Source organism: Equus asinus, chromosome 4, assembly GCF_041296235.1.
Source record: "Equus asinus isolate D_3611 breed Donkey chromosome 4, EquAss-T2T_v2, whole genome shotgun sequence".
Classification (NCBI taxonomy): Eukaryota; Metazoa; Chordata; class Mammalia; order Perissodactyla; family Equidae; genus Equus; species Equus asinus.
In genome coordinates, this window is record NC_091793.1 from 108628065 (window position 1) to 108654242 (window position 26178).

The following is a 26178-nucleotide window of genomic DNA, read 5'->3' on the forward strand; positions in this document are numbered from 1 at the left end:
TATCTTCAGGTTGTGATTCTAATGGCCCTTATAATTTAATTTTTTTATTCCAATCAAAAAAGCATGATTAAGTGTAATGCCAGATGTCTATAAAAGTTGCCTAATAATTTTGGCAATTTTTATAGCTTTTACTTTATAAAGGAACTTGAAGCTATGCTTTATTATTTTCCAAATTCAATAAATTCATTAAAGCTAGCAATTCTTGAAAATTTTCTGAATAGACCTGTTCTCAAAAGGAAAAATAAAAAACCCCAAGCATAAACTCAGTGAACTACTCTTCAAATACTAAAATAAATACATCCATGTTTGAACTACTTGGAGTTGTTACCTGAATATTCTATTTTAAGCCTCTTTAACCAATTTTCAATAAACAATTCGCTATCTTGAATGAGCAAGTCCTATAACTGAGCCTTCGCTCAGAGCACAGCCATGAATCAAATATCCTAGAAATGGTGAGGACAACTGTAGAGAAATAAGCTGTCAGCCCATTGCCTACCAATAGTCTCTTAACAAGAAAAAAATCTTGAATAACATTTTCACAAATATAGACAAATACTCTGGGGCAGAATTTTTCTTAATACACAAACTTTTAACATTAAAGGAAGTATTTTATTGAAACTCTTAAACCAGGATGGAAGACTAAAATTTACAGTCTTGCTATAGCATACGCCAAAAATATGCTTTGAAAGTGATTACTCCTATTTTGATCCACAGAAAAATAAATAGCTCATGTTTAGGAAAATTCTCTGTAAGGGTTAGAAAATACACTTCTTGGGGCCAGCCTGGTGGCATAGTGGTTAAGTCTGCATGCTCCACTTAGGTGGCCCAGGGTTCACAGGTTTGGATCCTGGGCACAGACCTAGCACCACTCATGAAGGCATGATGTGGCAGCGTCCCACATACAAAATAGAGGAAGACTGGCACAGATGTTAGCTCAGTGACAATCTTCCTCACAAAAAGAAAAAGAAAAAGGAAATACATTTCTTATTTCATCTAGTTAAGGAATGATTTCACTTTGGATGGGTTACTCTGGGAGCAGAAATATCTGTAATTCAGTTGTAGCTCCGCAGGTTAAAGAATGGAGCTAAAGGCATGCATTTGACCTTCATATAAGACAGTGCTTCATACTACAATTAGTTTTGGGGACCAGACTCAACACAAATTTTTTTTAAATCTCCTTTCTAAGCTCAATAACAATATTTTAACAATAGAGCATCTCTATCATGATCCCATCCCCAATAAAATGAGAAGCCAAATTTAAATTAAAAATCTCCATGAACTGGAGACAGAAATGTCAGTACTGTAACCAAGGATTCCCTTACATGTTTCTATTACACGAGACCTAGGGATATGCTTGGGACTCTCCTTGTCGTACTCAAGATACTGTGACCTGAGGGTCACAGCTGCAGAAGGCTCCTAAGAATATCTGAAAACTTTAAAATCTCCCCCACCACTTAGGCTTACCTTAAACTAGCCTGGTAGCTCCCTCTGCTAAAGGTCTGTTTTCTCTCAAGTAAGGCACCTTCAGTTTCATCTTTTCCTATTCAATACAACATGAGTGATTCCTTAGTGTGTACAATAAGCAGAACCATATACAATAAAATTATTTACTATGTTTGCCTAGCACATCATTACTATATTTGATGCTAAGACAGTCTATTAACTTTAGTGCAGTAAATGAAACTTAGCACTTGTCCAGCACCTTCTAACGAGAAATTCCAAAATACTCAGCAAGATTGAATCTTAACCTGAGACAGCCTATGTTTTATCAGCACAGAAATGGATATCCTATAGCTATAGCCTATATAAATCATTAAAAACTTAAGGGAAGCCCACTAGAAGTGGGAAAATAAACGATAGACTCACCAAATTTTTAAAAACTCTTTTTAGAATAAATTACATGTTCAATGTTATCATACCCAATGGAGTTCACAAATCCAGATGTGATATGGTAGAGAGAGTTTGAAGTGGTTGGTTAATGTAGGCTGGGATAAACCAGCAAATCTGAAAATTCAGATTGAAAAAGAGAAGGCACCCTAGGGCCTGAAGTACCCATTTACATTAGTGAAAATACGCATAAAACATTTTAGTCATTGATTAGTTCACTCAGCCAGTAAGAAGAGAGCTCCTACTGTGTGCAGGCACTATAGGAAGCATCTTCTATTTGCAAAGTGTTGGGGGGGGACAAAGAAGGATGGAATTGAAAGTTCTTCCACAGAAGACCTGGATTTTACTCTATGACTTGATCAGGGAGCTAAACCTCCTGAGCTTCTGTTCTTTCCTACATCATCTATATAATGCCTCCCAGGGCTTTGGGGAGAACAAATAAGACAGTGTATATTAAAATGCATAGAAATCCATAAAGCACTATATATGCTAACTATCTAGTATAATGTGCAAGCATAATGGAAAAGTCACTTGCCCTTTATGTCCTCTTCATTAAGAGCTTGATCTCCTTGACTTTGCAAAGTCACTAGAGTGAAGTAAACTCCTTTTCTTTCCAGCAGTTCTTCATGGGTGCCTCTTTCCACTGCTGTACCTTGTTCAAAACCAATAATGACATCGGCAGCTCTGACTGTGGATAGGCGATGAGAAACTGAAATGATTGTATGTCCACGCTGAATCTGCAAGAAGGTAGAGTGCACCATTAAACGAGACTGTAAGACAGAGCCGACATCGACATTTGGATCATCTCAGAATCCACAAGTAAGTCAGAGCCTTGTCCCTGGGAAAATCCTTCAATAATAGGCTGTGCAGATATTAGAAAAGACCGGCCCACTTTCTCATGGTAATAAACATCATCACACATTGATCCAATTTCTGCTATTAATTAACAGCTAAAAACAAAAAAGGAAAATTTTTTAATCACATAAGTTAGACTTAACAAAATTTTAAATTTTACATGTGCAGCTTTTGGAAACAAATCATACTGTCTTCTATTCAACTTTGAGGAACATTGTAGTCAGCCAATATTTTTTAACAGTCAAACTGGATACACTGACCCATGTAGTCTCTCTCTCTCTGTCTGCTCTCTCAATAAGCTGTGTTTCCTACAGCAGCACAAGCATTTCCACATGGACTCATAAAATGAGCTCAGATTTTCAACAAACCTTACTCAGTGCCTCTTGTACCATGGCTTCACTCTCATTGTCCAACGCTGAGGTGGCCATGTCCAACAGCAGGATCTTGGGATTTCGGACAAGGGCTCTAGCAATGGCTATTCTTTGTTTCTGGCCGCCACTCATCTGGCTTCCTCCTTCTCCAACAAGAGTGTCAAATTGCTAGGAAGAAGGTGACACCAGTAATGAAGAAGAAGAATTTGATGGCTCCTGAAAGTGATCCACTACGAGATCCTTTCTAACTTCCTCCTCAAGCATGAATTTTCACAGGTTCAACTTTCACTGAAATACCCTGTCCTGAAACAGGTTATTATCTAAGCAATATTCATGTGTAAAATGCAGAAACTGATTTATTCTTTCATTCCCAGGTTTACTGGGCTGTATAAATGTTTCTCTTTAGCTCAATTTCAAATAAAATTTTTCCACCAAAGTAAAAGTTGCTCAGGGTCCTGAAAATCCATCTTAAAGGATTAAAGCACATATCAAATCCTCATCTCTTTTCTCTAGCTAGACAACATCTCTAGTCTTTATATTGGGAAGGAAAGCTCAAACTAGCTTTATCATCATTACCATCAATAGCAAATAGTTACTGAGTATCTTGCATGTCTAGCATTACACTAGAATCTCACAACAAGGCATGATTGTGAGACTCTTATCTTGCTTGTTATTACCCAACATGACTTGAGCATCTACCATATATAAAGCATGGAGCTAAGCTCTTTACACATATCAGCTCATTTAGTCCTCACAGATGCCCTATGAGGTAGGTACTGCTGTTCTCCTCAACTGACAGCCAGGGTGTAAAGGGTAGAATAATGTGCACAAGTTCATAATGCTTGGAGGTGGAGAAACTGGAATTTATATGGAGGTAGTTTGATTCTAAAGTTTTATATGCTTTAACCACTAGATAAAGCTTTAACCACTAGATGATATCATACTCACAGCTACAATTGTATTCATACAGGTAGTTTAGAAGGCTGAATAGGAAGTGTTCTAGAGCACAGACTCTGGAGCCAGACCATCTGGGTGTGAACCTTGTCTCTCCTGCCTTGAGCAAGTTATTTGAACTCTCAGAACCTCAGTTCTCCATCTGTAGATGGGGGTAATAAGAGTAGCCGCCTGACAGGATGGTTGTAAGAGTTAAATGAGTTTATAGATGTAAAGTACTTAGAACAGTGCCTGGTATGTAGTAAGCACTATATATGTGTTAACTAATAATAATAATTCTTCTTTGATTTAAACCATTGGTTGCAAAATCCATGTAACTATAATAACATGGAGTTGTTTTCTCTTGTCTTTGTTGTTTACAATGAAGATAAATGAGGAATTTTTCAATATGTTAGATACAGTACTGAGGACACAATATCAGCTGCCTAAGAACAAGAAAATTAAAGAGCAGTGACAATGGTAGACATCAAAAAAGCCTCGTGCAAGTTATTGCCACATGACAAATTTATCATCTGCTTAGACAAATGCTTAATAGATGGAATAAGAAAATTGTATCTATGTCAAAGGGAGCTTTTACAGGAAAGTTCCCCAGTTTGGTCAATTTTTGATATATTAACAATGTGTTTTCAGACAAAGGGGAAAACTCATGGTACATTTCCAAGCATGAAACTAAAACATGGCATTAAGAATTTAATGATTTAGGATTCAAATGAAAAGAAATGCATGTTATTGTGTAACTTTCTTTCCTTCTGTGACTTCTGGGTTTCCCTCTGGAATGAGAGGTTCAGGGTACCTGTGGCAGGTCCATGATGAAGTTGTAGGCATTGGCTTCCTTGGCAGCTCGGACTATGTCTTCCATCGTTGCATCTTCTCTGCCATAGCGAATATTCTCTGCAATGGTGGTGGAAAACAGGACAGGCTCTTGCTCCACTATACCAATCTGAGCTCTAAGCCACTGAATGTTAAGAGAGCGAATGTCATGGCCATCCAAAGTCACCTAAAGAACATGAGCACAACATCATATCCCTTAGAATCCTTCTGAATCATAATACTATGGTGCACTTGACCTACAGGGAGAAAAAATAGGGACTGACAAGATTGTAACAGAAACGATTCCTCTTGTAATGTGGTTGTTAGTATAAAGACGACAATATATAGTATAAATCAAGTATAGCTGTAGGACAATTCATTGTAGAAACACAAATGAAGTAAGGGTCACTTAATTTAACAGTATTGGTCCAGGAATGGAGAAGTTTTTAATTCCTCAATAAAGAGTGGAATCACTTGTTTATCATGCTTTGAATATTTTTATTATCTTTTGACGGGTGACCAAAAATGGACTTCAAAAAGATACAACAAAAATAAGCAATGATCCCTATCTTGTATATATGTTTTATAGTAAAATCTTGCTTTCTGGCCAGATTCATCAAACAACATTTGGCTGTTCAAAAGCAATTGAAACTGTAAGTGGGATGAACAAATAAAAATGACTATTAGCAAAAACATGAAAATTTTACATCAAAAAACCATTTCTATATATTCAGAGTATAGTTATGGTGATATGTAGCAAAGAATACCCAATCAGAGAATGAAATATCTGCCAAAAAGGAAAACTCAGTTATGTTTGCCATGTCAGTATAATAGTACATGCATTATAGAAACTCATTGCATTCAAGCCATTTAATATACGGTCAAATGATTCTATCTCAAGGCATCAAGGAGACGTCAGCAAGGATAATTTTGAGACAGAGAGAAAAGAGCATAGGCTTTGGCATCCAACAGACCTGGGTTCAAATCTGGGGCAAGTCTCAATTTCTTTAACTCTCTGCTTCCTCATTTGTAGAATGGTCATATTTCCCTTTGGAGGTCATTGTGAAAATGACTAATCATTTTTATAAAGTACTTGACAAATATGTAAATAAATGACAATTATTAATATTTACTTAGTTTCAGTCTATATTTATAGTCAAATAAACACAAGGCAAAAGAGACTATGTAGTCTGTGAAATTGTTTATTTTTTTAAAACCTAACTTCTCTAAGTAGTAATCAAGAGCTGTTTTCCATGAATCCTAGTCATGTAAGCTTTCCTATATTTAGTGTTTGGAGAACTTTAGGAAACAATAATGATTATGTTACAACATGAAGAAAGAAATGGAAACGTTAGTTCACTGAAGAGGCAGTTATACCATTTTGAATGTATCTGCCCATTCAGTTACATTACTGAGTGACTGGGTTGGTTATTCATTGAACATGACCACAACACAGGGAATTAGTCCAGTCACTTCAGTCTAAAATGATTATCAACTATGTATGCCAGATGGTCTCAGTGTATGCTAGGCCTTTGTGTTTGACCAATAGAGCACCATTTGCAATCTCCTATCCCCATGTACTGAGAGGTTTCTGGAAGACACATACCATGCCTTCACTGGGGTCATAGAATCGCTGAATGAGCTGTAGTGCTGTGCTTTTCCCGGCTCCACTGGATCCTACCACACCTGTCATTTCCCCTGATTTAATGACCATGCTGAGGTTATTTAAAATCTGTGGAGAAAAGAAATGAACAATGTTTAGATTGTCAACAATTAGGCTACAAGTTAGGATGCTTCGTGAGGACACTGTGTATGTGTTTACTTACGTACCCAAAACAACATTCATTGATACTCATCAATAACCAACAAATTAGTAAACAGTGCCTAGGATGAGGCTTTAGCATTTAACGCATTAGTTATTATTTAACTCATAGCTGCAGCCAACAAATAAAATGATGTGTAGTAACACTGTTGAAATAAATAAGCCATGCCAACTATTAAAAGTATGTTTCAGAATCTAATTTAAAAGACTTATGCCATATTAGGATACCTCAAGGAGACTGCCTCAATTAGTTAAGGGAAAAAAGCCATTAGGTTAGAAATATAATACTAATTTACTGATCACGGTTTAATAACAAACCAATTAGCAAATTTTAAGCTGTGCCACACTTGTATTCAAACATATTGTTTGAATAACTTTACCCAACAAATGTTGACAGTATTTGCTAGGTACAAACCACTGTCAAAGGTGGAAACTGAATGCTGGTAAGTCTAGAAAGGGAAGAACAAGAAGCTAATTCACAGCCATTTGTTGGATATTTTCACGAAGTCAGTGGTGATTTTTGTCCTTATTGTGTAAAGGTGGCTTGGGGTCCTCTGTGTGACAAAAATCTCACGTCTTTCATTTCACACTGGAGAGTCAGGCTTGCAAATACATTTCTGCTCACTGGACTGTATAGGACTATACTCTCCCCTGAGGCAAGCAGGCCTTGAGAGTGCTTTTTGTTGTTGTTGTTGAGGAAGACTAGGCTTGAGCTAACATCTGTGCAATCTTCCTCTAGTTTATATGTGGGTTGCCACCACAGCATGGCTGAAAAGTGGTGTAGTTCCATGCCCAGGATCCAAACCGGCAGACCTGGGCCACTGAAGCGGAGCACGCTGAACTTAACCACTATTCCACAGGGCCAGCCCCAAGTGTGATATCTTACAGTATAGCCCCAGTACAATGTAGCACCCAGCAGGGCTAAATACATACTCGTGGTAAGAATGAAGAACATTTACAGAGTAAGTAAGAAGATTTTATTAAAACAAAATTTGGTATTGGAAATAGAAGATAAAACAGAGATGAAATAAATGTGTTTCAATTCAACCGGTATTTGTTGAACAGCTATTATGAGTTGGTTCTGAATAGATGTAAGAAAGGATGTTTTTAGCCATTCATTCAAAAATCTTTACTGAGTGACTGCTACCTTGTGATTTATATTTCACAAATCTCTTTTACGTATGTTATGACACATATTATATACATATGTATTTAATGTTTACATACATATGTGATATATAACATTAATCAAAAATACACTTTAGAGGGGTTGACCCAGTGGCATAAGGGTTAAGTTTGCATGCTCCTCTTTGGCGGCGTGGGGTTTGAGATTTCGGATCCCAGGCACGGACCTAGCACCACTTGTCAAGCCAAGCTGTGGCAGCATCCCACATAAAATAGAGGAAGATGGGCACAGATGTTAGCTCAGCAACAATCTTCCTCAAGGAAAAAGAGGAAGCTTGGCAACAGATGTTAGCTCAGGGCCAATCTTCCCCCCCACACACACAAAAATACACATATACTTTAGAAATGTAAAAATAAGAATATATTATGTCCCTATGTTATATATATATGTATGATATATGTGTGTGTGTATATATTTACCTACATTATAGGTATGTAGAATCAGAATTAAGTTGCTTGGGATTTAGTTCTGTGGGGATCACAGAAGTGTTATCAAAACAGGGTGGCTAGAGATACTCTGTTAAAAATGAATAAGTCTCATTTCAAAGCCAATTCATTCAGGGACAGTAGATCCTAATTTTCCTATAGAGTGAATTGTCTTTAAAGATACCTGCTTGGCAGGTGCAGGAAAACTGTAAATTTTCTTCACTACATGCCTGGACAATCACCTAGTACAAGGCACGTAAGCACAATATCACAAGATTACCTTTCCTCCAAGGATGGATCGAGTGACCCTTGTGAAGTTACAGACAGGAAATAAAAAATGACAAAGACAGCAGCTTTCCTTTGCCACTGCACGCCCTACCCACTGAGTGTGCTCCACCTTCTGCAGTCTCGAAAGAGGTAGTTGACAAAGCTGTACCTCTCGATTGTTCTGACTGCCTCAGAGTTATTTAGCTTTGCTTACAATGACAGGACTCAGCACTCATTTCACCAGAGCATCACACAGTTGACTTAACCCGAATGTGTGCCAGACTGCGTTCCCAGCAGAGGGATTTGCACATTATTGCGATCACAAAGGAATGTGGCTTGTCACCTGAGAAATGACATGACACCTGAGGACACATTAAAGAAACATGCTTTCTGTTCCTTGTTCCTGGAAACTGAGTCATGCTTCAGAAAAACAAGTAACTTGTGGCTCTGGAAATGAATCAAGAAAGAAGAAAATGCCGTTGTTCCTGGGGAAAAGGTTGGCACTTACCTGCACCTCTGGTCTGGAAGGATAGTGGAAGGTCACATTATGGAACTCAATTTCACCCTTAATTCGATCCAACTTGTAACCATCTTCTGACATGCAATCAATGATGGGTTTCTGGAGTGGAATATAAAAGAGATACAGCAACAACATGTATTATATGCATTTACTGTCCATCTTGGTTTGAATTTACTCATAAAACAGAACAACAACCAGGTAAAACATTGCAGAGATATGCTAAAGAAAAATTACTTCCACATTAAATAATTATTTATATTAGTAATAATACTCACTACCAACTATTGAGATAGTAATATGAGATATATTACTATATATTAATAGCATTGATATGTTACATTACATATATAATATATTGATATATAATCAAGCATACACAAATTATATACAATTAATTATAATTGATATAAAACACATCAATTAACATGTTATTGCATTAGTAAATGTAATTTAATTAGTTTTATTATTTATTGATAATTACTATGTCATACTATGTTATTACATAATAATATAATATATAGTATTGACATAATTAATATATTTGTATATAATATGTTAATATTACCATGTATTGTCATATTATTGAGATATAATGAAAGACAATGTACAAGGTGTTTTAATATGCTTTTTTCATTTATGTAGTTTCCCTATGACCTAACTAGGCATTTTTTCATTTGAGGAAGCACAGGGGTCTCAGAGAGGTTAAGTATTTTGCCTAAGGCCACCCACAACTAGCCCACCAAGCCGGGGTCCAATAGGACTCTAGATTTGAGTATCTATTGTAGATGACTAAAAATAACTGAACGTCCTCCAGCAGTGTCTTCAAATGCTACCAACTTTCAACTGATGTGTTGAATTCCACCTCTGTTGTTACTAGTGAGCCCAATCTAGAACTTAACCATTCTAGTTAATCAGACAAGACTGAGGGCCATCTCCTGCTACCAGAACACTTTATGGTCATCTTCTTCCCTCTTCCACACTAGTGAGAAAAATTTGTCATCATATCTCTATTTGCAGCTATAGTGTAATCTACTTTCTTCTTCTTGGGTCTCTAGTAAAGATAATAAAATAAATTTTAAATGCCTTAATTGTTTGTAATAGCTTCAGGGGTGTTTTAGACTCATCCTCTTATTTGAGCATATACCAACCCTAAGAATGAGGTAGAATTTGAATTGTCCAACATTTCTATGTGGTTTTCAACAACCTCTTTATACCCTAATATATGAAACCCCAAAATATAAAACAGATAAAGTGGTGAGCAGTTTCCTCAGATAAGTTGTAGCCTCATTGTTTGACAAAAAATACTTAGGATTTAGGGGACTCACGAAGCACCCTTGGATTTCCAGGGCTGCTGACTCTTAGCCCAGGGCATTTTTTCAAAGAGGAAGAACAACGTATTGCCATCTTCCCTCTTCTGTTCTTGGAATTTGACTTTCTAGCTTGATGGCCAATGTGCTTCAATAGATTAACCAGGAAAATCCCAGCCAGGCTACCAGGGTCCTTTACAAGCTCATAGAGAATTCCTGTCGCATTTAGAGGACAATCCAATCTTATGAACCTGGCCCCTTCCCATCCCTCCAGCCTCTGTCCCTTGCTCACTCTGTTCAGTCGCACCAACTTTGTTTTAGTTCCTTGAATTCACCAAGCCGTTTTCCAACCTGGAGCTCTCTCTTACATGAATACCCTCCCTGCTCTCACCTTCATGCACCACTCCTCCCCCCAGGCCCCCTTTGCACTGGCTGATTCTCCTCCTTTGTGTCTCAGGTCAAATCCTGCCTGTTCTGAGATGATGTCACTCATCATAAAGACTCCTTCCCCCACCCCAATCAGTATCACATTGCCCTATTTTATGTCCTTCATTGTACTTATCACTGTCTAATATTATCTTTATTATTGTGTGCTTACTTCTTTATTGCCTGTTTCCCAGTATGACATGAAAGCAGGGGCCGTACTTGTTCTATTTCACTCTTGCTCTCCCAACTCAGAATGGGGTCTGGCTCATGACAGCTCTTATTAAGTAACAGTGAATTAAGGGCACTGTGATAGTTCCCCATATTTTTTAATTTTGAAGGTGAAAGTCTCAGGAGTTCATTCCTCTCCCCACCCCCAACTTGCTAATTGCCTTTACTTTTGGCTTTTACCTACCCGGTCTATTGTCTCAAAAATACTGGTGGCTGCTGCACGTCCAGCTGCAAAGGCTTCCAAACAAGAAGAAGCATTGCCAAGATTTAAAGCTCCTACTATGACACCGAGGAAAATCTGAAATGAAAAGAGATAGACGTAGTTTTCATGTGTTTTTGTCTATTTGTCAATAGTGCTCACTATCATTTGGGCTATCCATGTGATGTCAGAGACTTCTCAGAAAGACTCCTACATGGCAGTTTGAAAACTAGATAGCTCTTTGGAAACACCTGGAATAGTTTCTGTTCCGTAAAGCATCTCCAATATTTCTACTTTTATGATGTAAAAGACTACATTGTTTTTGACTGAACAATACTCTTCTACAAAGAACATGTGGTTTGTTTTGTTTTGTTTTGTTTTTGGTGAGGAAGCTTGGCCCTGAGCTAACATCTGTGCCAATCTTCCTCTGTTTTGTGTATGTGCGGTGCCGCCACAGTGCGGCTTGATGAGTGGCGTGTAGGTTTGCACCTGGGATCTGAACCCGCAAACTCTTGGCTGCTGAAGCAGAGCACACAAACCTAACCACTACACCACTAGACCAGCCCCTAGAGAACATGTTCTTAAGTGAGTAAGAGGTCTAAGTAAGTCAGCATATAGACACAAAGTGGGTTAGAATAGTGATATGATAATTTGATTCATTATATAGACAGCCTTATAATGGTTTTCTGGTTAAAGGGTCACTGAAAACAATAAAGACACTATGGTTAGCTTGGCTGTCCTAGAGATTGCTACATGCAATATATCTAGTTCTGCTGCTACAACTACTACACTACTACTGGCAACAATAATAATAATAATAGTAATAGTAATAATATGTTTCTAAGTTCTTTACCTATATTACTTGATTTAATCCTTACAACGGAAGAGGAAACAGAGGTACATGGAGCTTACCTAACTTACCCTATGTCACAACGTGTATGAACCTAGGCTCTCGAATGACATTCTGTCTAGCTTCCAGGCTCATTTGCTGCTGGCCGCATGCAGGTGGAGTGGCCAGATTACTGTGCAGAGCTGGGAAGCTGTCCTTTGACTCACCAACCCAGCCAAATCATTAAGTTAGGAGAAGCCTACCTGATCAGTACCAGATGTTCCTAGCAAATAGCCCTCTTTATTAAGAGGCAATGAGGCAATTCCTCATACTGGCCTCTACAAGGAGCACAAGACTCCTTCTCCCCACCCCTTCAACCAAAGAATGGGTGTTAGTCATGTGACTCCCATGGAGGATGCTTCATTGGCCACCATCTTTTGGAGACTGGAGTTATTTGCTGAGCTAAAGGTTGGCTTTTGCAGGAATATAGTCCTTTCCAAGTAATCAAATGATCCTAGTCTGTGGCGGTTTCCACGAGCTGGATTCTCTCACTGGTTACATCACATCAGGGCTAAATACTCCAGAGTCCCTCCTGGCTCTCTTTCTTCCTTGTGGCTGGACCATGAGGCTTCTCAGAGCCTCCCAGCCATTTCCTTCCTTCTCCAGTAACCTCTCCATTCCACACATCACAATGATGTGGTCCAGCCCCCTCTTACCTTCTCCCCAAATTCCTCACTCTATATATAGGGACAAACATTTTCTCTTCATCTGCCCTTATTGTTCCTTTTTCTTAATTATGACAGGTAATTCCTCCCATGGACAGATTACTTAATCTTTCAAGCCCCAATTTCTTTATCTGTAACACATGATGATGATAGTATATACCTCATGAGAGTGTTATGAGGATGAAATGAGATAATATGTGTAAAACTGATTAATCGAATGCCAGCCACATAAATGATAGTGATGATGGTGATGAAAGAAGTGAGATTCCATGCTCAGGAAATGATAAGGTGAAGAGACAGAACAGTAATTGTGGTCTAAGTTGCGTTAAGACAACCTTCACCAGAGGGCTTCCTACCTGAGCAAAGGAAGCCTTCTACATGTCCTGGATCAGGGGTCAGCAAATATTTTCTATAAAGGGCCAGATAGTAAATATTTTAGGCTTTTCAGGCCATATGGGCTCTGAAGTAATTAGTATTCAACTTTGGTATGTAGTTCAAAAGCAGCCATAGATCACAGTAAACAAATGATTGTGGCTGTGTTCCAATAAAACTTTATTTACAAAAACAGGCATCAGGCTGGATTTGGCTTGTGGGTCATAGTTTGCTACCCCTGGTCTAGATTCTAGACTGACTCACTAGGAGCCTAAACTGAGGTTTGGGGTCAAACTCTTGCTCAGCCTGACTTTGCAAGCATTACCTCCAGCAAATGTCTCTCGGGTTTCCTAGGGGGGAAGTGAGTAAGACAGAACAGAGGCATATACCTAATACCGTCACAGTAGCTAGCACACATCCCAACAGACCATCGTTCTCATCCCAAATATCACCTTCTTCAGGCCTGCAGAGAAGGAAGAGGGAGGAAAAGAGAGACCACTTGGGAACAATCTATCCGTTGGCATGCTATGGCAGAGAAAAGGGACAGCACCTCTTGGAAGACGGATCCAGAGGTAAGAAAACAGTGGTCAATGGATCAGGCCATAGAGTCACAGAGGCCTGAGTTCAAATCCCTCTCTATGCCACTTGGCACGTATTTCTCAACCTCATGGCTCTGTTTCATTTCTAAGTGGTAGTATGACACCAATTACGAATGAAGTTGTGAGTATTACATATGGTAATTATGCTAAATACCCCACTCAGTGCTTGACAACTTGTACACCCTCAATAATGCTACTCTGTTAATACTGTGTATGATTTTTTATTATTGAGTCCAGAAACTTAAGCGGGGCATGAAAGAGCAGGCTTCTGCACCATTCAGTTCCCTTTCATCTTTTTTGTCTGTGTACAAGTGATACTGATTACAGTCTTTATGTGAACTACTTACCATTTATGCCCAATTACCATGCAGCCTATAATGATTTTGTGCATCACAAAATGTGTTAGATTAACCTAATTGTTAATTAGTTTAGTGGATTAAAAACACTCAACTTACCTCAGGCATACTCAGCCATCATAGTTTGCTGCTCAGAAGTACAGCCAAAAATGTGCATGCATATGCGAGCGAGAGCAAGAGAGAAATAGAGAGAGAGGAGAATAATCAATGATTATGCTGTTAAAGGATGTCTCTCATCTTCCCAAAGAAAAATTTCCTATGGTGTAAGCGGAGGCTTGCAGGAAGAGGTTAGGAGTAAGAGGTGAGGTTAGTAATTGATGATTAAAATGTTAGAGACACATAATATGCCTTGTCTGCACATAGTAAGTACTCAAGAAATACCATGAAACTTGAAGGTGAGAACTGTTAAATTAGGTAAACAAGGAGGCTATTAGACTAAGGTGGCTTTAATGCCTTAATGGCCTATATAAGCAAACCAAAACCCAAGCCTGAATGCCTCAAAGTTGAGAAATCAAAACCTAAGGACAGCTGATCACAAACAGCCAATTAGGCTTTCCCAAATAAGATCATCGCTTCAGGAGTAGCCAATCAAATCATTTCCTTGCTTTGCTTCCACCTCTTCTCTATAAAAGTCTTTCCCCTCTACTCTATGATCCAGGAGAAAAAAAAACAAAACTCTTTCCCCTGGCTCCAATGGGTGGAGTCCCTCTAATGACTTCTGGATTAGAGCTGCCTGATTGGAATTATCTTTGCTCAAATAGATTCCTAAAACTTTTAATATGCCTCAGTTTATCTTTTAACAGAACCATAAAATTGGATTCTTGCTAGAAAGATCTACCAACGGTTTTTTTAAATTCAGCGTTTCCAATTGGAATTATGTATTTGTTAATTTTCAATTTACCAATTCATTTTCCCCTCTGAATTGTTATTTGTGCACACCTCTGTCCCCTCCTTGCAGCATGGAATGAAAGGAAGGATGTCTTTCTCAATGCATATCTCTCTGCAGAATGAGCAGATACTCCGGACTAAAGTCAGCTACTGGTATCTCTGGTTTGGTAAATGTTGAAAATTCTTAAAAGTCATTAGATCAACAAAGACAGGGAATTTTACAGCCAGGTTTCAGACCTGCAGTACTTTCACTGGCTTTTCAAATGTGCAAAGCTACATTAAAGTTGTTAAGAAAGGTGCTTCAATTATGATAATAGTAACACTTTCCATCTATACTATCCTTTTAAGGTTTGCAAAACACTTTAACATGTATCATCATATCTAATTTTTTTAAACAAGTTTCAGATGATGCCAGTTGTTCACCTTGCAAAGAAGAACTGTATTTTAAAAAGCTGCTCTTAGTGTTTTATCATGCACTTAATGAAATAAAGTCAGTGTCTTAGAATGATTATAGTTTGACCTTGATAGTCATTTCTATTTCCAAATAAAATTCCCATTCAACTTTCCCTAGAAATGTATTTATATTAAAGAAGTAGATCTCAAAATTGCAGGCAATAGGCTAGCAAATTTCTCGTATACAAGATTTTGGTATTTTTCACTGTTTAATTGGTACCTGTCCTACCTAGAATCTGGAGCCAAAATATTTTATTTAAGAATCTTATATGAAACCACTTCCCATCCCCATGCTTTTTAAATAATATACTTAATTAAATAGTTAATAGGCCAAATGAAACATGTATTTCATGTTTAACCTCCCTGACTTCAGGGAGCTTAGTGCCTGAGGGCAGGAACGGGTGGAAACCAATGTACATAAGTGCAAACATTCAATTTCACTCAAGTGCTCTGAAGGAAGAGTTCAGCAAGCCATACAAGAGAGTGAAAGGTTAGATGAGCATGGAGAGGTTCACTGAGGCAGTGCCATTCAGCTGAGAATCTGAACAATGGCAAGTGTCTAACTGCAAATAGAAGGTCCATAAGCTAGGGAGGAAAGGCCTTGGGATAGTGAGTAGGAGAAAGAGCTTTCCCTGACCCCAGCCATACCTGGTTACCCTGCTATTCACTGCCAAGTTCCCTGTCCTCTACTTTGTAGCATGTTACCATTTGTCATTATGTGACTATTTAATTGTTGTTTATCTTCCCCCCCAAACTATAAATTCCACTAGGGCAAAGATGACATCTCTTTTGCTCACTATTGGATCCCCTGCACTTTGTATGGGCCTGGCGTATGGCAGATGCTCAATAATTAATTCTTGAAAGGACAACGAAAAGGACACTGAAAATTAAAGTAGACATGGCATTAGCTATAGCATGGCTATAGCACAAGTGACCCATAAAAGATGTGTGTATTACTTACTTAGTTGAGGATATTATTGGCTTGATATTTTAATAACTCATTAAGTTTCACAAATACATCCATTAGCACATATCTTGTACTATGATTAAGCTTTACTGCATGAGCTGTTAACTCTTAGCTGAGAGATCACTGACTTTCCATTTTCATGGCATATTATCTTTTGGACTCAATCAGAAAAATCATTGTTTTACAGCTGTAAAATCTTCAGATAATTGGAAATCATTAAATCGCTGGTCTCATCAATTCAAATGCTCAGCATCCCTTTACTACAACATGTATAAGTATTGCTTGTTTCTGCAGATGGACTCCATCAAATGATCGATGCTTTCCTCTCTCCGACACTAAAGGACTAAACAAAATGCCTTAACTGTGGCCTTTTCTGAGATGCCAGCAGGAAATGTTACATCTAGTTCATCAAGATCAAAGTACCTGGACAAGGGTTCCTGCTGTATATTCTCCTTCATCCAGGACGAGTTTGGAGCCATACCAGAAGGCCAGTGCATAACACAAGAAGATGAGACACCACATGAATCCAGTAAAGAATCCCATCACTATCCCTTTTCTAATTCCCCAGCGCTGGGCAAACACAAGATTTTTCTCATACCTGTGAAGAGAAAACATTTGAGTCTACTTCAGCAGCAGCTGCAGCTGCAGAGCAAGTTAGAATGTTACAAGTCCCCAATGTAGCAGTTTTACTCAATGATTACAAAATCACCCCAAACACAGAGCAGCTTTAGGGAAAGAAAATGGCAATAACTTCTGTGTAGTTATTTAAAGTTTGTTTCAACCTGGCAATGAAACGTGTTGAAGGATGATGCCTTCTAAGAAAGCTCTCATAGTTGATTACTTTTTGGATCAGTACAGCAGTGTAAGCTTTGCGCCAAGAAAAAATTTCCACACAAATGCTTGGACATGAAAGACCTAGTACTATTTGTGCTTGAACTGTTTTATGAAGTCACAAGACATGCTTTCTATCTGAAAATGATGCACCTGTTTGCCCCCCAGGTTTGAAACTAATGTTTGCACCAACCCATCTGCCCTGTGACCAAGAATGTTGTGTTGCAACATGACTGGTCAGGTTCACAGCCGTGGGACATGGGTAACTTTGTGGAAATTCAACCCAAGCACTAACCTGCAGTAAGTCTGTGATTTAGCCGTTAATAATGGGCATTGTCTTAAAACTCAGGCATTCTGTAACTTCCTTCCTATATCTCAAAAACTAAATGCATGGAGAACTTTCAATATTTCATAGGACAAAACTGAATGTCTATCCTATGTTTGTTAACATTTTTAACCATTTAAACCACTTCTTTTATTAAGAATAAAAGATAATATCTTTCATGGAGGAGGGAGTATGCTACTGAAATTTTTTTATGAGAAATAACGTACTTTTACTCCACAAACCAAAAGAAGCAAAAGGAAAAAAGGATAATTAGGGATTGTAAATTCTGTTCTCTTTTTTATTTGGTGAATTTGGTGGCAATTGAGAATAACATCGGACTAGATCTACAACTCACGAAATAAGGGTTTAATTAAGTTGGTGGTTATTTTATAAAATCAGTTCCTGGCACATGCTAAGTGCTCAATAAATACTAGGTAAATGGAAGAATAAACAAAAGCAAATTTTTGACATCTGTGTTGTCACTAAGGTTTTTATTTTCATTAAGAATTAATCTCCTAGAATGATGGTCTACAATATACCAATGCTAGATTTTGTTTGATCAAATGGAAATCTTATCAGACTTTATAAAGAGCATGTAGTACAGTAGCTGAATAAAACACATTGAATAAAAAAATTCAAAAAATGTGTGAATTGCAATTTAGATCATGTAGGCTTTTCCTTAATGGCAGCAAACAGTGTTACAGACTGGCATGAAGTATAGTATGCATACATAGACATCACCAGAGTTTAAAATAAATATCTAACCTAAGAAGCCTTTCTAAAAATCACCCACTATAACATCTTCAAAAACACATAGCTAAAGGCTTGGGAATCCTTTCAGTGCTTTGACCAATCTAATTACTCTGCTTGGCTACCTCTTGAAAAAAATCTCCCTCAGGGTACCATAGACCACGGTGAATCTGCCACTTTGTACAAAATGGGGAAGATTCAGGGTAGTATGTGGATCAATGAAATTCAGCAAAGTGGCAGACATTTCAATTAACCAACCTTTCAACCTCTTTTTTCTCACCACCGAAAGCAGCCACTGTTCTCATAGATGAAATGACTTCATCAGCCACTGACCCTGCTTTGGCATAGGCCTTCAATTCATGGTCAGTAAACTTGGACACACTCTAAAATCCAAAAGAAAATAAAATGTGAAGACTAGGCAACTAGGTAAGTCAGCCTGTCACTCAGTGATTCATTTAGCAGAGCAAACATATGGCATGGTTTAATACAAGACTAGATTCTCACTGTAATAGAATTTACCGAGGAAAGAATTTGGTCCAAGTTGATTCATGTTAAGCCCCATCCGTGAGTGTTTGGTTGTTGACATGTAAAAATGAGTCCATTAAAAGTCAGCCCCAAAACCTCTCTCACAGAGTAAGTCCCAAATAGGACATTCTGTGAGACCACAGTGTTTCCGTCGTTATGCTAATAAAGGTTTCAAGTCAAACCATGGTACATTTCATTGCTATTGGCCAAAGGCCGTTGTATAATTTACAGACAAACACCAGAGGCAAAGATGGGAGGCCCATGCAGGCATCAAATTGGTTAGAACATAGAATGAGGGAGAGGTTCTGAGCATGCAAAGACAAGGTGCTGCAAAGGCCATTCCACAGGAGAGAGCTTCAGATACATGTGACACTATTTCTACTCAACTGGAGGGGTTTAACTAACTAGCTTTGCTTTTTACAAAAGGAAATAAAAAGCACTTAATATTAAACAAATCACTTTTTCTAAATTTGGACTTGGATTAAGTCCTAGTTGGAATTAACCACTAAAGAATTCCCTGGCACAGATTAGGAAAGAAGGGGAAGAAGTAAATATTGTGGAAGATCAGCTAACTCAGAAACCTAAAAAATACCCAGACTAAGTACCCAAATAGGGAGTTCATTCTCCAAGAGTTTTTCCAAACTTTTAGCAGCAAAACTCTTATCAAACAAAATCTTAAGCAGAATTCTAAGATACAAAATAAGTAAAAATAGCCTTTTACTACAATATATTTATCACACAAGTCCATATTTTATAAAATTTGGGAATTAAAAAGGCAACAATAGGGAAAATGAGGCTATTTTTATCAACATTAAAGTTTGAATTTGGGTGTTATGGATGACTGCAGTTTTTATCACAATCCTCTTCTATTTTATTTCTGAAACATGTTTTAGCAGCACAGTAAGGAGAAAATTAAGTGGTTGTGAACGATAATCTGTTTTTGTTGTAATGGCATATTCAATAATCTCAGGATACTTCAATTAAGCTGATATAGCTTAAAAGATGCGTATTAGGAAATGTCTAACAATTGCTCACATTTCTCATTGCAGGGATAAAAGTCAGACACAGGCATACAAAACCCACAACAGAGGCTGGCCCATGGCCCAGTGGTTAAGTTTGTGTGCTCCGTATCGGTGGCCCACGGTTTTGCTGGTTCAGGTCCTGGGCGCCGACATGGCACCGCTCATCAAGCCATGCTGAGGCGGCGTCCCACATGCCACAACTAGAAGGACCCACAGGTAAAAATATGCAACTATGTACCTGGGGGCTTTGGAGAGAAAAAGGAAAAATAAAATCTTAAAAAAAAAAAACCCCACAACAACTTCTAATGCGTCATGAAGTACACCTCCACCTTTTTTTGGTCCTGCTTTTGAATTGAGCCCAATGAAGCTGCTTCTATCATTTTACACAAACATGCATCGACTTGAATTCAAGAAAAAACCAGCGAAGAGCTACAGCATTCCAAGTCAGTGAGGCATTTACAAGAAGTTGAAACATGGGCACTTGTCGTGTCAGTTTGGTAGAAAAATTTTGTCTACAGTTTGGTAGAGTTTGGTAGAAAATCTATTGGAAAGCTTGTGTGATGTGGTGGATTGGAAAAAATAAAAGCTAATATCTCTTTATCAATTAATTCTGTATCAGACACCATGCAAAGTGCATAACATGGGTTATAGCTTGAATCATCAAAAAGACTTTGGGAGATATTATTCTTATTTTAAAGATGAAGAAACTGAAGTTTTTTGGTTTTTTGTTTTTGAGGAAGACTGGCCCTGAGCTAACATCCATGCCCATCTTCCTCTACCTTATATGTGGGATGCCTACCACAGCATGGCTTGCCAAGCGGTGCCATGTCCACACCCGGGATCCGGACCAGAAAATCACAGGCCTCCAAAGTGGAACATGCAAACTTAACCACTGCACCACCAGGCCGGCCCGGAAACTGAAGTTTTGACCAGTTAAACATATCTTTCTTGAACCAGGTGGTACAGCCAGGTGATGACCTAGTTAAGTGGAATGAGCTTTTTGCTGTTGTCACTCTATATTACCTGGGAAACATTGGAATAATATCGCCAGTGGATTGTAGAGAATATTTGGCTGGAAAATATCATCACGGTACCTGTTGCTCAATGATGTGTGAGTGTGTCTGCAGCGTTTCACTTGAATTCTATTCTTTTACAATTTATTATTAGTGCGCCTGGTCCCATGACCTGCTATCTACTGTGGCTGCTCTAAAAGTAAGAAATAATAATTTCTCAGTTCTTGGGAGAGTTTTTTAACTTAGATAACCCAAAATTCTTACTCCTACACTTTGTCTTGGCCTGCATACCTGGGGAAAGGAGGCTGGGACCGGGATACTGCTCAGGACGGATCAGGTAACCTCTCTCTCAAACTGATCAGATGGAATGGAGAACACAGTGTGATTGCAGAAATCTCTTTTATGTGCGTGTTACTGATCTGGGTATGTTTATTGGGCCTTTTTGAAGGGAGCATCTGAGCTTGGGAGACCATGGGAAGCAATGGGTGTATTGCAGGGGGGGCCTGGGATTTGAAGTCAGACTCCTTTGACCTTGAATCCTATTCTGTCATTCGCTAGCTGTGCAGTCCCAGACAAGTCCCTTTATCTCTCTAAGCCTCCATTTCATATATTTAAAATGATGTTAATACTTTATAAGATTGTGGCAAAGATTAGAGATAATGTATAAGAAGCCCCTAACACTGCCTGGCAAAGCAGTAAATGCTCAATAAATGTAGTTGTTATTGCTATTAATACAATAATACTTATGTTGTTAAAGCATCATTAGTCCCTAATCTATGGAAGATTATTTGGTACTGGGGAATAATCAAACAAAATAAATCAAAATAGTAATAATGATGTTGACTAAACAAACTGAGAAGAGAATCAAGCTTCACATTTTTTACTGTTTCTGGGTGCAAATGTCTTTCCACAGAGAAAAGTGAGAACACATTCTTACCAGACCAATGATGGCTGCTCCAATCCCAATGAGAGGGCTGACAGAGATAATCACCAAGGTCAGCTTCCAGCCCTGGTAAAATCCCAGCAGGAATCCACAGACGCTTGTGGTCATGCGCTGAATGAAGATGGCCATTTGGTCGGCAATGGCATCATTGATCTTATTAACATCACTGGAAACAAGAGGCTTTGATCACTAAAACTGGACTTGGTCAATTCAAATGTCTTGCTGAGGAATCTCAATCTTTCCCTTCCAAACATTCCCATCTCTGTACTCCATTACCCTTGGGAAACATAGCCTCTCACATCTTAGAAAAGTTGCTGCAACTTGGGAAGTTATCAAGCCTCTCCCCTCATAGGCAAGTAAGTTTGTCTTTAACCCAGTTTTCCCAACTAATGTCCATTTAATGTTGTCAAAGCCTTTTGGAAACTACTTTATTCGTCTCATTCTTTCTTATAGCTGATTTCCTTTGTCTGTCTTGAAGGCCCTTCTTTCCTTCTTTATACGTGCCAAATTCTTTCAGCCTCAAGGTTCTCCTCACACGTCACCTAATTCATTAAACCCTATAAACCCCCCAGGAAGAACTAACATCTTTCTCCCTGTGTTCCCATAGCAATGTAATTAATCTGTATACGTGTGTGTATGTGTATGTATAAATTACTGTCGTCTGCTTAGGGGCAGTATAGAATAGTGGTTAAGAACACAACTCCAGAGCCAGACTCTGAATTTGAACACAAGCTCTCCTTAGGCAAATTACTCAACCTTCCTGTGCCTCAGTTTTCTCATCCGTAAAATGGGGATAATAACAGAACCTACCTCAAGGAATAGTAATGAGGATTAAATTGGTTAATATATGTAAAGCATGTATCAGTGCCTGGCATATAGTAAGTAATTAATATGTATTAGCTCTGATTATTTATTTACTTGCACCTTTTATTCTTCCTTCTAGACTGTAAGTTCCTTGAGATCAGGAGTTCTGTCGTCTATCTTTGTGCCTTGTATAGGGTAAGTGCTTGAGAATATTGGTTGAATATAATTGCATTAAATTCATATTCCCAGCAACATTCTCATAATCTCTTGTCCAGTTGAAGCAAACAGGGCTTGGGTCTTGATAGCAAAAAAAGGACGTAAGACATCACTCAGAGATTAGAAAATTGTATTCTAGCAGGGTTAAGTATCTGTTCAAGGTCACAATAAATAAGGGACAGAATGAGAGCTGGAATGTAGGAGTCCCAACATTCGGTCTGCTTGTATTTTCACTGCACAGTCTTTCATGGGACCTCAAAGTTCAATTCAATAGGCTTCAACAGTTTCTAATTACTAAGGGCTCGTTCAGAATTAATGGGGGGCTATTAATAACCCAAACTAGTATTTAGGTGTAAACTGAACTTAAATCCAGTTTTCAGTTTGACTAGTTCTCAAACTATTTTGGATTTCTTTTTGTTTTTTGTGTGTGTGCAGAAATTGCCTCAACAGGCAAAGCAAGATAATTAGTTCTAATTGTATTGTTTTTCTTACAGACACATAGATTGTGACATGTCTCAATTTCTTCTTTTGAGTCCAAACAACCCTATTTCTTTTAACTCTCTTCCATAATACTTCGTTTCTAATATTTTAATAAGGAGCCTACAAACCAAATTATAGTATCCTGGCGCTCAATTTTTAATGATCACATTTGATAAGACATTACCTATGAAAAAGCCATGCTACCTACAAAAGCCCAACTTAAGAGACAAAACATATAAAAAATAACTGAAAATGTGTTTCCAATTGTTATGTAATTTAGAAACAAGGATTTTATTATCAAAAAATCACACATACATTAAAACATCCTACTAGCTACTTACTCAGAAAATCTTGTGCTCAGCTCTCCCACTGAATTGCAGTCAAACCATCCTATTTCCATTCTCATTATTCTTCTAAAGTAAAATTTTCTTATTTTCTGTACCTGACGAGCTGCAGCAATTACCCAAAAGCATATCTGGAAACAGAGCAAGGACTGTTTAGCATCATGATGTAAAGAATATTCGTTAATTCCTTTTCTGTTTTCAGAAGAAAACATTTTCAGTAACAGTTGCAAAAAGGAGGAACGTAATTCACAAAATGCCTCTTCTTGAGATCTAAGTCTGAATTCTGGCATCTGCTACCAAAAGTGGAGGTGAGCAGAACAACTGTGAACAGGAAAGCCAGGAAATTTGGGTTTGAATTCAACTCTGACATGTTTAGACTTAACTTTATTGAGCTTCACTTTCCTCATGTGTAAAATAAGGCTCACAGAGCCAAAAAGTCAATTATTGCTCTTAAATCACTATTTTTCCATGCCACTTCTGAGTCAACTTTTGCCCTGGAAGGTCTGCCAACAAGTATCCATGCATAGTTTTCAGGCTGTTGGACAACGATTTTCAGAGAAAGTACAACAAAAATTATAACATATGCAGGGAATCGACTGAGAGTGTCCACCAACCAAGCAAAATAAGCCTGTCGTTAAAACTCTCAAAGTCAGAACCGGAAAAATGGATTCATTTCTCTTTACAACTAACACTAACTTCCTGGAATTCTTGAATATATAGGGGTGGGAAGATTCATTATTTTTTCTATAGAGGAAGGAAAAAGATGAAATACTTTTCTTCCTTAATAAGGGTTAAGAAACTCCAAGCCTTTCCATGGCTTAAATCTAGAATATGCTCTAGATTCGGTTTACAGAATTGGGGTTGGACTCTAGCAACGTTTGGTGAGACATTAGCATTGAAAGAGGAAAAGAAAGTAAAGCTGGCTTTCCTCCAACCCCCCATGCCCGGCTTTCTCGAGGCTGCCCACTCTCCCTCTACAGACACGCCCACAGCTATTTCTGAGTTTAGGAGCGAGGATGAAGTCAGAGGGCAGGGAAGAACAGGATGTTGAAACTAAAAGTCTATTCTCCATCTCCCTAGACAGCTGCTGGTATCCTCCTCCCCTCACTGAGAGGAAGAACCTGTCCCATTCCCTCACGTTCCCCCTGGAATTAAACTGTAGTCCTTAGGGCTTCCGAATAATTTAAAAGTTAAAGAGTACCCTTTGGATTTCATTGTAGTGTCTTTGAACCCAGATGTTGATCTATAAATAAAATGGAAGTGCTACTAACTTGCATATATCCTGTGATAAGGACGGTGACAGCGACTACAGCATAATAACTGGCAAATCTGATCATTTCACTTTCAATGTTCAGCAACCTTCAAAAGAGGGGGAAAAAGGTTAAGACTCACAAGCAGGATCAAGCTACCAAAGATTATATTTGTGAGTACAGAAGAATTTAAAATATATGTATTATATATTTCTATTTAATATTGGTAAAGCATTTTATCTATGTCAAACTATAATCAATCCAACCAAATCCCTAAATAAACGTTATGGTACCAATCACAGCAAAGATGCTTACCTGCTTCATTTTTATAGGCAGAGGTTCTAAGGTTGTAAAATAATTAATTGGTGGTTGTTGGAAGCCGGGGGACCCTAGATGGCAGCCCAGTGCTCTGTCCACTCAGGCTCCTTTCACTCATGCTTGTTACGCAGTGCTAGAGCACTCATAGCCAGAGAAAGTTATTAAAAAGCCAGACAGATGTCTGAAAAGACCCTGGTAGAGAGATGTGTGCTGTAAATCAGGACGTTTACTGTTACCCGCTCTAGGAATCTAAACCAGCTTTTCAACTCCTCTATATCAGAGGGACACTGTGAGAAATGTGTGTCATCTTCCCATAGAGGGAGAAAAACACTTTATTAACCCAGTCTTTCTGCTGATTGCAGCCCATGAAGCTTCATTCTCTAGGACAATTTCTAAGATTGAAGCCAAAGAGCTTGTGGGAAATAGCAAGAAAGCTCTACAGCATTTTTCCAGCACAACTATCACACTGCAGCCCAGGGTTTGGGATTGGCAGGGGCAGGGAGGGGAGGAATTATTCTGAAATTGTGATACCGACCCTGATATCAGTTTCCCCACATTAAACCCAGCATATATGGGGTTAAAACCAAAACACTCATTCCCTGCTTACTCTCTGCCTTCCTGGCTCCAGAATCCGCTATCCGCCATGGAGATAAACACCGTCAAGGACAAGCACCTGGACTATCTCCTCCCCACAAAGAGATAGGGGCTGGTGGGAAAGCTGCTGACCAGCAAGGTCACGGGCTCCCTCCTCTCTGCAAGTGTCTCAAGGCCAAAGACAGGCTGATGGGAAAGCTCCGACCAGCAAGGCCATATGCTCCCACTCCCGTACCTAAAACCCCAAATAAAAACCCTTCCTTTTAGGTTTTCGGGGAGTTTGGGATTTGAGCGTTAGCTGCCCTCTCTCCTTGCTC

The 26178-nt window shown here is 38.5% G+C and overlaps 1 protein-coding gene across 6 annotated transcripts in view; it reads right to left on the bottom strand.

Annotated features, from left to right (window-relative positions):
• The window catches only part of ABCB11 (ATP binding cassette subfamily B member 11), an 86911-nt gene that overhangs the window by 35622 nt on the left and 25111 nt on the right, over window positions 1-26178 (bottom strand). For 3 of the 6 annotated variants that reach the window (XM_014860545.3, XM_014860538.3, XM_070508060.1), the window contains exons 6-17: window positions 24971-25058; window positions 23697-23830; window positions 21850-22021; window positions 18611-18735; window positions 16870-17044; window positions 11243-11356; window positions 9086-9196; window positions 6484-6609; window positions 4861-5064; window positions 3111-3281; window positions 2423-2624; window positions 1465-1540 (exon numbers count right to left, since the gene is read on the bottom strand). In XM_014860545.3, the coding sequence (XP_014716031.2) occupies window positions 1465-1540; window positions 2423-2624; window positions 3111-3281; window positions 4861-5064; window positions 6484-6609; window positions 9086-9196; window positions 11243-11356; window positions 16870-17044; window positions 18611-18735; window positions 21850-22021; window positions 23697-23830; window positions 24971-25058 (1698 nt within the window). Of the gene's footprint in view, window positions 1-1464; window positions 1541-2422; window positions 2625-3110; window positions 3282-4860; window positions 5065-6483; window positions 6610-9085; window positions 9197-11242; window positions 11357-14237; window positions 14266-16869; window positions 17045-18610; window positions 18736-21849; window positions 22022-23696; window positions 23831-24970; window positions 25059-25264; window positions 25400-26178 lie in introns of those variants that run through there. The other 3 variants (XM_070508059.1, XM_044768753.2, XM_044768754.2) reach the window with 3 other exon arrangements.